Source organism: Scophthalmus maximus, chromosome 4, assembly GCF_022379125.1.
Source record: "Scophthalmus maximus strain ysfricsl-2021 chromosome 4, ASM2237912v1, whole genome shotgun sequence".
Taxonomy (NCBI): domain Eukaryota; kingdom Metazoa; phylum Chordata; class Actinopteri; order Pleuronectiformes; family Scophthalmidae; genus Scophthalmus; species Scophthalmus maximus.
In genome coordinates, this window is record NC_061518.1 from 1,297,165 (window position 1) to 1,310,000 (window position 12,836).

Below are 12,836 nucleotides of genomic sequence, written 5' to 3' on the forward strand. Positions count from 1 at the left end.
TGTAGCAGAACTGGGGGGGTGGACGACACACAAACACACACCGCACGCTGTTGTGGTGCGTTCACACACCGGACTCAAATGAGTGTGGTCGCTGGAACATTTGTAGAACATTTTCTCTGAACAAACACTAATAAACACACACACACACACACACACACACACACACACACACAAAAACAGCCGTCGTTGAATTTAAAAGGGGCAGACAGGAATGCCGGTGGGGAATATTTACTGAAGCAACTCGCGTCATTGGCGACGCCAGGCGCCGGTGACGAGCACCCGCTCGTGACAGTAGTTTGCGCCGCGTCCGGTGTGAACGGCGAGGACAGTAAAGACTTCATGGGTGAGAGGGGGAGAAAGCGACAGAGGGGCAAAGAGAGCGCTGCACACAGCTCTACAATGACGCAACGGTGGGGAAAAACCCCTTCTCTTGTATGGCGTACAAAAAGGTTGTACCATGATGAAACTATAGCGGGACAAGTAAACTAGGTATAGTGTGGATATATAGTAGCAGTATATAATGTGCCCAGGGTGAACTTCGTCATTAGGTTTGTGCTGGAATCGAGATGAAACTAAATCACAGCCAGCGTCACTTTCTCCTGGTTTATCGCCATCTCATCTCAGCTCCACCCTTGTTTTCACCGAGGGGACGTTGGAACAGTTGAACAGAACGAGACGGGGAATCAGCGAAGCCTCGTGAGAGCGGGTCGATGCAATTCCTCGAAGGCTATCGGCTCATGACACGTGTGACATCTCACGCAGAAGCTCAGTAAGACAATATGAACAATATCGACACAAAAACTAGACCACAGACATTTTTTGACACGATCCAAAAAGCCGTTTTACTGACTGGGTTGTTCTTTGTTGGTCAGCGGCTCGCAACAAATTAAACAGAGTTGACGTTGAGCGGCAGACGCCGGGACCGACACTGAAGCTATTAACAACGTGAACTCCCTCAACATGTGATCGACGCTCCTTCACTGATAGACCATAGAAAATAAGCGAAGCGCTGTAACGTGAACAGTCGAATCGGGGTGTTTTACCAGCTGGGAGGCCCGATATCAGAGAGACGGGGAGGAAACAGGTCTGACGTGGAGCTTGTCACTTGTCTCCACGGCGTTTCATTGTGCTGATGTCACCGGAGGCAGAGGAGGCAAAACACTATGTTCTGCTAAACAGAGAAAAGACCCTATTCTGTTACAGTAGGGAACCATATCATTTGGTTCTAATAACAGCTCTTCTCTCGCACGGCAACGCGAAGGCACCGACCCGATGCCTCATGCAGCTTATCTTTAGTCTGTTCTGTGACACATGCGTGGTAAATAATTTCTAACGCGTACGTTCATTTGACGTGTGTCCTTTTTACATGTGCATCACCTCACAATCAGGAGCCGGTTGGTTGTCGGCAGCAGGTTTGGGTCACCATGACGACGGCAGAAGGTTTTCAGGGGAAACTCTATTTTTTTCCCGACGTTCCGTCGACGCCGCTTCAGTTTTCTCTGGCGTGATTCTGAGCTTCCCCTCCACTGTCAGCGTGGTGTCTGTTCATGTCGCGCAGATTCTGCTTTCTACGGCAAAGTTGTAGGGCCACGTTGAATTGTTTCGAAATTTCGAGAATACAGTGGAAAATATTTTGAGAATAAAGTTGTAATTCAACCAGAATAAATCTTAAATTGTATTCAATATTATATCACGGACATAAACTCTGGCTGGTGTCGTGTCACACTGACAACAGGGACGGTGATTTTCACGTCATCACTGTTCCAACGTTTATTAAACGCTTTTGCTCGTTGACCCAGACTGACGCACTGAAGCTTCACAAAGTTTCTTGACGTTCCTCATTTTAACGCAGGGGACTAGAGCTGCAACAGGTAATCGATTAGAAATCAATTAGTAAATTAGTGGCCAACAATTAGGGTAATGGATTAATCGGTTCAAGTAGTTTTTAAAATTCTCTGATTTCAGCTTCTGAAATGTCTTTGGTGAAAAAGATCTTTGGTGAGTGAACAAAACAACACATCATCTTGGGGTTTGGGAAACACGATCAACATTTTTCACCATTTTATGGACCAAACAACTAAATTGAATAATCGAGAAAATAATCGACAGATTAATCGATTATGAAAATAATCGTTAGTTGCATTGGACTGCTCTTTCCTATCTCCACTGAAATAACACAGAGACCAAATTGACGACCTTAATTTCATAATATTATGACTTTATATCATAATATTTTTTATAATAACTCGTAAAATTACCACTTTATTCTCAAAGTCTCCAATTTTCTCTCTCGATTGTCCCCAATACTCTATCAGTGACCTTAGAGTTTATTATGACCTGATCGGGCGAGAGAAAGGTTTTTAGTACACGAAGGTGAAGGACAAAGACAAACACCTACAACATGTGTTTTTTGCCGTTTTATTTTGTTTCATAAAACTCAAAGGAGTCTGAATGTAAAGCTCTGTTCATGAAAGGCTGAGTTCTGCAAGTGTTTTTGATTTTGTCTAAAGCATCAGCGGTGACTGTCAGTGAATGTTGTCAGCTGCTCGGAATCAAACGGCGCGTCGGCGTTCCACAATCTCAGCGAAAGAACTCAAGGGGTCAGTTTCTACTCACAGACAAACAGGAGGCAAAGAGACGAGGTGGGAAGATGCAGATGAGGTAGTTTGAACGTTCAAAGTGAACTGAGACGCAAAGATCTGAGGCTACATGCTGTTGATCTCGACCGTCTGCGCCACCGAGCAGAGTCCGCTCTCGTCCTCCTGCAAGATCAGCAGCTCTCCCACCGTCTGCTGCCCGTGGACCACAATGCACTGCTCCGCGGCCTCCGATATCACCACCTCCACCAGCCCCTGCCCCGCCCCCGCAGGAGGCAGCGAGTCCTCCGAGGCGAGGAGGAGAGGGGCGGAGCTCGGCGTGGACAGGTCGTCAGTGTGCACGAAGAGGACGGCGGCGGCGCGCTGGACGTCACCCGGAGCCTCGCCATCGCCTCCTCCTCTCAGGGTGTCCCCCTCTTGACCCCTTCTTCCTCCCGGCCTCGCCTCCTTGTCCTCCACTTTTCCCCGTCCCCTTCTGCGCTTCACTTCCCCGGCCTGCGTCTCTCCCGAGTTCTTCTTGGGTCGGCCTCTGGTCGGCTTCACGTGCGCCGCGTCCTTCCTGCCGCTGTCCGTCTCCTCCTCCTCTGCGTGTCCCGCCTCCAGCTCCTCCGTAGCTCCGCCCTCTGTGCGGTGCTGAGCCTGGTGCCTCAGCAGACTCTGTCTCGCCGTGTACGAGGCGCCGCAGTGGCAGACGAACGGCTTCTCCAACAGGTGGGACGACTTGATGTGTCTCCTCAGCTTGGTGGCCAACGTGTAAGCTGAGGGGGAGGAAAACTGAAATTAAAATGGGAAGAATTTCTGCCCATTAAAGTAAATATTAGGGAAAACTACTTTGCTTCATAAACAGTTTCCTCTGTGGTTTATATTTTATTACAGTTACAAATGAACCGGAACAGGTGATTGTCATTTTCTCAGATCTGTGGGTTTTAAGAATTCCTCAGCCCATCGTCTCATCAGTAAATTTGTCTTGCGGTTGTTTTTAATTCTTCTTCAATCACAGGATTATGTTTTTGAACTGTTCTATATATTTTTATTTATTTTTCTCCAATGATGTTCACTGTCACCTAATCCTTCTGACTTCCCAACTCTGTCCCAAGACCACAAATTAAAATCTTCCTTTAGGTTTAGGTTCCGTCAGCTGGTTTCGTTTTGGATCCGGTTCCATGTTGTAAATTCGTTAAGATCCCGGGACGATGAACCCTCAACTTACCATCAGACTCTCCATTGACTTTCTTTTGCAAAGGAAAAAAGGAAAAGATGTGTACAAATATGTGATGGCAACAAATATTAAAAGTCCCTCCCTTCAACTGAATCACTGCAAAACGTAATATTTAATCAGTAAAATAACAAGTTTACTTCAGGTAACGTACTGGTGCTTCCAACTGGAGAAAAAAACACTTTGTGCAGAAAGTTAAAAATATTCTGCTTCGTCAAAGAAAAGAAGAAACATGTGTAGTACGACACTAAAGCCCCAGTGAACTGGATTTTTCACTCTGAAATAAATGGCGTGAACTATCTAGTAGAGACACTTGTCCCCAGTTCCGTCCCTTGATCCTTTTTTTTTTTTAAAGACTTTTAAATTCCGATCACGTGTTTGAACCTTTTCCGCAGGCGGGGCAGCGATGCGGCCGTTCTCCGGTGTGCAGCCTCTCGTGGGCCTTCAGGCTGTGCGGGTCCCTCAGCGACTTTCCGCAGTAGCTGCAGAGGAAACCGCCGCCCGTGTGGGAGATCATGTGCCGGCGGAGTTCCGGCTTCTGGGAGAAGCTCTGGCTGCACTCGGAGCAGGGGTACGGCTTCTCTCCGCTGTGGATTCTCAAATGGCAGTCGAGGTTTCCTGAGGCGGGGGAAGAGACAGACAGTAAGACAGGGAGACAGACAGTAAGACAGGGAGACAGACAGCAAGACAGGGAGACAGACATTAAGACAGGGAGACAGACAGTAAGACAGGGAGATAGACAGTAAGACAGGGAGATAGACAGTAAGACAGGGAGACAGACAGTAAGACAGGGAGACAGACAGTAAGACAGGGAGACAGACAGCAAGACAGGGAGACAGACAGTAAGACAGGGAGATAGACAGTAAGACAGGGAGACAGACAGTAAGACAGGGAGATAGACAGTAAGACAGGGAGACAGACAGTAAGACAGGGAGATAGACAGTAAGACAGGGAGACAGACAGTAAGACAGGGAGACAGACAGTAAGACAGGGAGACAGACAGTAAGACAGGGAGATAGACAGTAAGACAGGGAGACAGACAGTAAGACAGGGAGATAGACAGTAAGACAGGGAGACAGACAGTAAGACAGGGAGACAGACAGTAAGACAGGGAGACAAGGCCGTGGACGCAGCGGGGGAAACGAGACGTGAACATGCGTCTGTCATGTATTGTGTGAAGATTTGGTTTTCTCACAAGACGGATGAAAACATGAATTGTGGGAATTGATCAACAGCTGCAAACATCTCCCTCATTGATTCAAGTTCACTCATCATCAGGTTTTCTGTGTCACAATTAAAAGGGATGAGTTGACATTTTGGGGGCAGTGATGGAATAACTGCGAAACTGCGCTATAAAAAAACACTCAACGTGATACTTGACTAAGTTACTTGACAGTATTACAGTATAAGCAGCAAAAAGTATCTGTGAAAATCCACTGTTGCTGTACTATATTATCCAGTTATTATGAATATAACATTATATAATAGCCTGCATCAAAGGGTTAAATCATTTATGATCATTTATTTAAGAGATAATATCGCAATATATATGAGCGTGATTATAAATTTGAAACTCTTGAAAAAACATTGTCAACACAAAGTGAACATCCCAAACTTCACGAAGCAGGATTTATCACAGGACTGTTCTATCAGGCTGCATTAGTTTTATCAAGGATCCTAATAATCTGACAACTGAGATTTCTAAATGACAGAATCAGAAATGAAATGAAATTTGAAACAGCAGAGGATGGATGAGTTGGAGTCTGGGGCGGCTGCGGCCTGGGTCTTTAATTTAAGACGTATTAAACGTTGACAGACGTTCAGCCTCACTCTTTCTTCTGAACGATTAGTTCCATCATCAGTCAGGAACGCCTGCTCAACCTGCTGAGGGAGGAAACACATCTGGCCACAGCAGCTGGGATGGGAACCTGCGCCTCAACACGTTTACCTTTCTGACTGAAGCACTTCCCACAGTGCTGACAGACGTGAGGTTTCTCCCCCGTGTGGAGCTTCATGTGGTTCCTCAGGGAGCCGAAGTTGGCCAGCAGCTTGGGGCAGAGCGTGCACTGCACCTGGGAGGGAAAGGCAAAGAAATAAAATCAAATGCGGAACATATTTTTATTGCCCCTCTTATATATATATATATATATATATATATATATATATATATTAAAATACCTTGGGCGGCTGCGTGTAGATCACTCTGCTGCAGTGGAGCAGGCGGTGGATGCGTAGCGAGGGGCGGCGGGCGAACGCCTTGCCACAGTGCTCGCAGGCGTACGGCTTCTCTCCGGTGTGCAGCACCAGGTGCTCCTTCAGGTCGCGCTTCAGTCCGTAGCTCTTCTCGCAGTGCGGGCAGGAGAAGGGACGCTCGCCGCGGTGACGCATCTGCAGGTCATATATCCCTCCGTCAGCGATATCACTTATCTCAGAGTCCACTTCCTGCTATTGTTTCCGAAACTGGCTGCACGAGGTCGTCCTCAAATATTATTGCTATTATCATTATGATAAATTCTGTTTGTTTAGTGTTTTGACAGACAAAGCAGACAAATAAGAGATAACAGCATTGGGAGGACAACATCAGGTAAAAGCAGTAAATACAAATAACTGTTGCGTTTACTGTTAGTGTCGTGTTTTTGAACTGATCAGCACATTGGTCACGATCCTTAAAGAACCAAATGTATCACATCTGAAAGAAAGAAGTCCGTCCGTCTACCTGATGGGCTCTGTAGCTCTCTGCGGAGGTGTAGTTCTTCCCGCAGTCTGGGCAGGTGAACGGTTTCTCCTCCGTGTGACTGAACTGGTGTTTCTTCAAGTGGCCGAGCTGGTAGAACTTCTTACCGCAGCGGGAGCATCTGTAGCGCCGCTCTCTGACCTCCGACTGCCACGTCGTCTTCGTCTTCCTCGTCCTCGTCGTCCTCGTCGCTCCTGCTGCCGCTGCGGCGTCCTCCGCGTCAGGACGTAACGTCTTCACCGATTCCACCTGTTGTGGGACGCACCTGGCGTCCTCCTCGGGGGACCTCGGGCTCCGCCCCTCTGTCTGTTGAGGCGCGTCGGGGCGGGAAGGCGGCCGCTTCGTCAGACAGTGAACTCGCCGTGGCTTCGCAGCCAGACGGGAGCTGCAGCGGACGTGAGTCTGTCCGTCCGCAGAGAGACCGTGTGACTGTCGGTCCTCAGGTGTTTCGCCATCGCTGTCCTGCTCGGACGGGATCTCCTCGACTCTCCTCTTCCTCCTGGGTGTGGGCGGGTGACCCCGAACGTAGCGCCCCTCCTCTTCCTCCGGCATTCTCTCCTTGTGTTTGTCTTCTGTCTCTTCCTTTTCTTGAACGACTGATATTGTGTTAACTGCGCTGTCCGGCTCTTTTTCATGCTCCACCTCGTTTTCTGTCCAGCAAAAAAAAAAGGAAAGAAAATACATTGAAGCAGCATTTTAACGTTTTATCTGTTGTTGTTACTATTTAAACACTGCTCACTCAATTGTTATGCTCAGAATAATAATAATAAAATCTGCATCTGCAAAGTAAAACACTTATTACATATAGATGTAGAATAAGACACACTATCTTAATAAAGATCTTTACTGAAGAATAAAGTAGCACATAATGAAACAAGTACCTAATTCACACATGATTATTATAATGAATACGTTTTCTCTTCCTCTACTTCAGTATTTCCAGTTGTGTAAATTCTATATAATTACCCATTTCTGCTTTTTTTTCGTATTCATTTCAAAGCTTCTTTTATCTCATTATATTTTTCACCTTTATCACAGTTTTTCTTTTCTCCGTGCGAATCCAATTATCATTTGCTGCCAACAACAGTGTGACTTCACCTGCCGGGAATTAGCTGCTTCTCATCTTCTTATCTCAGTATTCAGAATTATTTTGGGGATACTTTTTCGTGATTTATTATTCCCGATCTGTTTAAATCGGCTCTCCACAAGAGCACGACTTTAATAAGATATCCACAGTCAAGCCACTTTCTGGGGCTGCTGGGTGTTTTCAGTATAAAGGTCCTTAACGTCCCATCAATCACTGCACATAAATGCTCCATAAAACAGAAATAACAAAGGCGTAGCGGAGCTGAGGAGCTTATTATTCCTGTACGGTGCACAGGCTTTAATCATTTTCTTTTCCTGCTTGGTGTTTTCATTTAATTGATGTACTTTGTGTTTGCCAAAAATGATTCACGGGCTAATTATAAATCTCCTGCTTTCCTCCTCAGTTCCTGTGCGTTTCAGCTGCCGAGAGGTTTTGACTGAGATTTTTGACTGAAATAATCTCAAAGTGGAAGTTCTGCTTTTATCACTGAGATGATCGGTGATGTCGTTGCTCGTTCACCTAACAGGTTGGTTGGTTGGAATAAAGCAACGTAACATAAACCATCAAAAACAACACACACAAACCAGGAAACACTGAAAAATAACATACATACACAATAACATACACAAACCATTTCAATAGAAGGCCAAGCGCTATTTTGTGTCATTTAAGTGCAACTTCTGGATTTATTCATTCTCTCATTGAAAACTTCATGGCAAAATTAATTGAATCCTTCAACTCTCTGGGACAAAACCATTGTAATGAATCTTTCCCTAATGACAAAACCTGCTGAGGTTATAATCCTTCAGTGCTGACGTGCTTCTAACCAGCCGTTATCAACGCCAGGTGATCGTCTCCGTAGTTACCTGTGTCCCTCGCAGCCGAGTTCTCCCGTGGGTCGGTCCCGTCGGTCCTCTGACTTTGTCCCGCAGCGTCGTCGTACAACAGCAGCTCTGTTCCCGGCCGGACGTCCCCACACACGCGCAGGCGCACGTCCACACACGCGCCCGCGCACACACACGCCTCTCCGCGCGCACACTGCACGGCCACGTTCTGCTGCGCTCTGCTGAGCGCCCGGCGGGCAAAGCTGCGAGGGAACGAGAAACAGAAAGATGTTCTACTGAATCAAAACGAGTGGAAATACCACACCCATCGATACATCTATCACTGCTACTGTCGTCTCCTGCTGCTTGTCAACCACCACGATGTACGGTTGGTTCGCCACCGCCATTTAATCAGCGTGGATCTGGAAGTGTCGCGATCACGAGTCAGTCTCACACTGGTATTTTTGAATCATCAAATAACTAGTGAATTCCCGCACTGATTAGAAACATGAAACACTTGAAGATACATCAGTGTGAAAGGAACTACCTCACGTGACAGAAGCCATCTTTGGAAACATTTATTTTAGAGCTGCAACAGTTAATCGATTAGTCATCGACTACTAAATTAATCGGCAACTATTTTGATAATCGATTAATCCGTTCAATAAGTTTTTTATGAAAAAAAAAAGTCTAAATTATCTGATTTCAGCTTCTTAAATATGAAGATTTTCTGCTTTCTTTGCTCCTCTGTGACAGTGAACTGAATATCTTGGTGTGTGGACAACACAAAACATCATGTCGGGGTTTTGGGAAACAATCAACATTTTTCACCATTTTATGGACCAAACAACTGATCAATTAATCGATTATGAAAAAATAATCGTTACTTGCAGCCCTAATCTAATTAACGTCTACTTTGATTTTCTTGTCTTTTTTTACTTTGGTCTATGACAGGTACTGCAGCCAGCCACCAGGGGGTGCTCCAGATGTTTTGAGAGCTGTCATGTCGTCCGTCTTTATTTACAGTCTGTGGCTCAGAACCAGTGGTTCCTGTGTGAGGTGTAATATCTCTTAAGGACCGTTGTGTTCCGTTCGGAGTGAGTCATCTTACTTGATCCAAACTGCTTTTTGCAGAAGAGCCTCCGTGTTTATCTCTTTCAGCGCCTACAAAACACAACACAACACAAAGATCAGAACAATCATCTGATGTTCACTTTCCAGCTGGTTAAAGTATTTCTAATCGTCTACTACCTGGATACAGTTGTGCACTTTTATATTAATGCTGTTGACTGTCGCTGTCTGACTCAGTCTCACTTTGTACAAAATGAAAAGACAGAGTTGTGTTTGGGATGTTGTGTTGCGAGTGGGAGTTGATTCCTGCGTCCTTGTACATTATCAGTGGTGCATCTTTTTTATCCGAGAAGCTGTTCTGACTCCTTCTCCTCGTGATTTTCTTCTTCCGCGGCGCTCGGTGGAAATTACAAGGACTGACACATTATCTTCCCTCAGCAGTTAATTAGGCGGAGAGAGGCGTCGTATTCACGCTTCTGTCGGCACGAAAGACTAAATGGTTTTTCGCACAAAAGAAGGTGCTGCTGCCGCCGGCGCCGGCAAAAAAAGAAATCATTATGAATAAATCCCAAGGCTGAGTCGGCAATGAGAATCCTCAACATCAGTCAGGTCAAGGACTTAACTGAGGAGGGCCGACACTTGACGGCTGACTTGAATCATAACTGCATGAAACGAGGTGTGTGCTAACATTGGAAATGAAAAACAAGAAGACTAATAGACAATAAATGAGGACGACTGTATTATATTAATGTTCTTCATTAAAAAGAAAAAAAGGACATTCATTCTTTACCTCCTCCGCCTCGGTGCTCTGACCCGGTTTGGTGAGTTCGCCCTCATGGCCACGGGGAGTCATCGGGTCGGCGGCGCCGTGCCTCCACGTCCACTCCGTGTCCCCGTCCCCGCCCAGCAGGGACCCGGCCCCCAGCGAGCGGCCGACCCACCACAGCCCCAGCGCGCCCTCGCAGAGCCGCGACGGGCCCACGGCGAAGCCCCGGGGAAGCAACGTGGAGAGAAACGAGACGAGAGCTGACGGGACGGGAGGAGCGGGATCGGCCATCAACCTGGACGGGGGAAACAAAAAGCAGCTTACAGGATGAAATAATAAGATACTGAACATGTGAACTGAGACTCGGCTGAAGACTTTCTGATTTACATTATGATGTTGTCAAGTATTTATATCTGTGTCAATAATGTACTGAACTCCCTTTTAGAGCTGCAGCAGTTAATCGATTAGTAATCGATGACGAAATTAATTGCCAACTATTTTGATAATAGATCGCGTCATCGGTTCAAGAACTTAATAAAAACATTTTTTAAGTCAAAATTCTCTGATTTCAATTTCTTAAGTATGAATATTTTCTGGTTTCTTTGCTCCTCTGTGACAGTAAACTGAATATCTTTGGTGTGTGGACATGAGTAAACATCATCTTGAGGTTTTGGGAAACAGGATCGACATTTTTCACCATTTTATGAACCAAACAACGAATCGATTAATCCAGAAAGGAACCAAAAGATCAATACATTATGAAAATAATCATTAGTTGCAGCCCTACTTGATTGCTAGACTTAATTTCCATTTTAATCTGTTAGATGTTAAAACTACTCTGATGCAGGTTAAACGAACTGCTCTCAAAGTTGTACTGAAGTAAAAGTACAAAAGTATCAAAGCACCAAATCTATTTAAAAATACCAAAAGTCAAAGAACTCATTATGCAGTAATGTAGATTATAATAATTTATTATTGCGTGAATTCGTAAAGTATCAAAACAGTGTATTAAAGGAAAATTACAAATAAAACTGGTCCCAAACTAATATTTTCAAGTATAATATTTAAAATACACTGTAAAACATATTTTACCTAAATGTTTTACACTTTACAGCATAGGCAATTATCTTATAATGGTTTTCTTTATTTAGCTACATAACAAATTTGATCACATCCAAGTGAAGTAACTGTACTTCTAACTAATTACACTATTCCACCTCTGAGTGTATTAAACTACATTAATAAATCATCTTTAACGAGCTGTCAAAACTAACGCAGGGCAAACGCTTGTCTGGCCAACATCCATCAACACAGCCGTGTTAGCGTGTTAGCGCGTTAGCTTCCAGCCGGTTGTGCAGAATCAGCTCGTATCGATTGTATCGATCAGTGGATGTTTCTCCTCTTATTATTTAATAAACTTCCACCTGCGTTTGTCATATTTTTGTTTTTCAATCCTGATTTCCAGCAGCCGACTTCAACGGTGCGTTAGCATCGTTTGGCTAACTAGCTTGAAGTTAGCAAAGGTCTGCGACCGTACAAACTTTAATCAACCGGTTTTGTGATTATTAAAGTTAGTGTGTACATACTCGGGACGCGGTCGGTGTCCTGGGTTGATTATTTATTATCACACCAGGTAATTTGATCCGCTATAAACTCTGGGAAAGAACTTCGTTATCCAGCGAGAAAATACACCGCCGGAAGTCCGCCTCGTCTATGGTCCGACCGGGAAAACAGCTGTGGAGTCTTTGGTTCCGCAAACAGTCAATTTGTTAAAATGCTATAGTGAAACATATAAAGATACAATTATTTATGAGACATTAAGATGGGCACAGATCTGTTTTATTATTAATAATAATATGAATAATACAAAAAATGAAGCAGTATAATTTGCATCTCTTTTTGCATTTATCAGGCTGCAATTAAACAATAAAATAAAATCTTACTTTTTTTTCTGTACAGTTTATTCATTGTTTGCTCTCATTGCGGCACTAATTTCTTATTATTAATTATTAAGAGTTATTTAATGTACCTCATGTACCAGCAGCAAAGTCTTTTGCAGCACAATTTTAGCTTCCATTTTCAGCCAGTTTCCTTTCATTTAATCCCTATTTTTGATATTTATACAATATGAATATTATATTGTTTTTTTAATTTATCTTTTAATTATATCCGGATATTTAAATGTTTCACACAATAAATAAACACTGAAATATGATGATATATGATCTTGAAGGATAACATACCACAAAAAAAAAAGTATTTAATAAAAACATGTAATTTACCAAGAGATGCCCAAACATCCTCGTTGAGGTTCGACCCTCAGACAGAAAAAGTGTTTCCTCCGGTGCCTGACAACGGAGTTCAGCTGCTGTAAATCTGAAGTGCTCATAGTTTGGCTCACAGCAAGAAGAACTTAGCAATATGTTCGGTGAGGTCACAAGAGCAAAATCTTCCGAGAGCAGAGAGAAACGGTTCCTCTGTCGACCTCAGCGAGGTGAAGCAGGGTGGTGTGATGGGTGGGGGCCCAGAAGAAAAAAAAAA

The 12,836-nt window shown here is 44.4% G+C and overlaps 1 protein-coding gene across 2 annotated transcripts; it reads right to left on the reverse strand.

Moving 5' to 3' along the window:
• Positions 1–2,404: 2,404 nt before the first annotated feature.
• LOC118302729 (zinc finger protein 408-like) lies at positions 2,405–12,711 on the reverse strand. Of its 2 annotated transcripts, none has more exons than XM_035629109.2 (9): positions 12,578–12,711; positions 10,320–10,590; positions 9,570–9,622; positions 8,501–8,721; positions 6,530–7,197; positions 5,992–6,201; positions 5,762–5,885; positions 4,198–4,431; positions 2,405–3,355 (listed from the first exon to the last, which is right to left on the reverse strand). In XM_035629109.2, the coding sequence occupies exons 1-9, from the start codon at positions 12,682–12,684 to the stop codon at positions 2,706–2,708; spliced, it is 2,538 nt and encodes an 845-aa protein (XP_035485002.2). In that variant the 5' UTR covers positions 12,685–12,711; the 3' UTR covers positions 2,405–2,705. The 2 variants fall into 2 exon arrangements, with proteins under 2 accessions (XP_035485002.2, XP_035485003.2); XM_035629110.2 differs by lacking the exon at positions 12,578–12,711 and adding an exon at positions 11,882–12,017.
• Between the last annotated feature and the right edge of the window lie 125 nt (positions 12,712–12,836).

What these genes read in the sequence shown, in the direction of transcription:
- LOC118302729 (XM_035629109.2), bottom strand. Translation starts at nt 12,684, where the DNA reads ATGAGCACTTCAGATTTACAGCAGCTGAACTCCGTTGTCAGGCACCGG. An exon ending in AGAGCTACAGAGCCCATCAG is followed by an intron (nt 6,202 to 6,529) that starts GTAGACGGACGG and finishes TATGACCTGCAG; the next exon opens with ATGCGTCACCGCGGCGAGCG. An exon ending in TCTACACGCAGCCGCCCAAG is followed by an intron (nt 5,886 to 5,991) that starts GTATTTTAATAT and finishes TTTCCCTCCCAG; the next exon opens with GTGCAGTGCACGCTCTGCCC.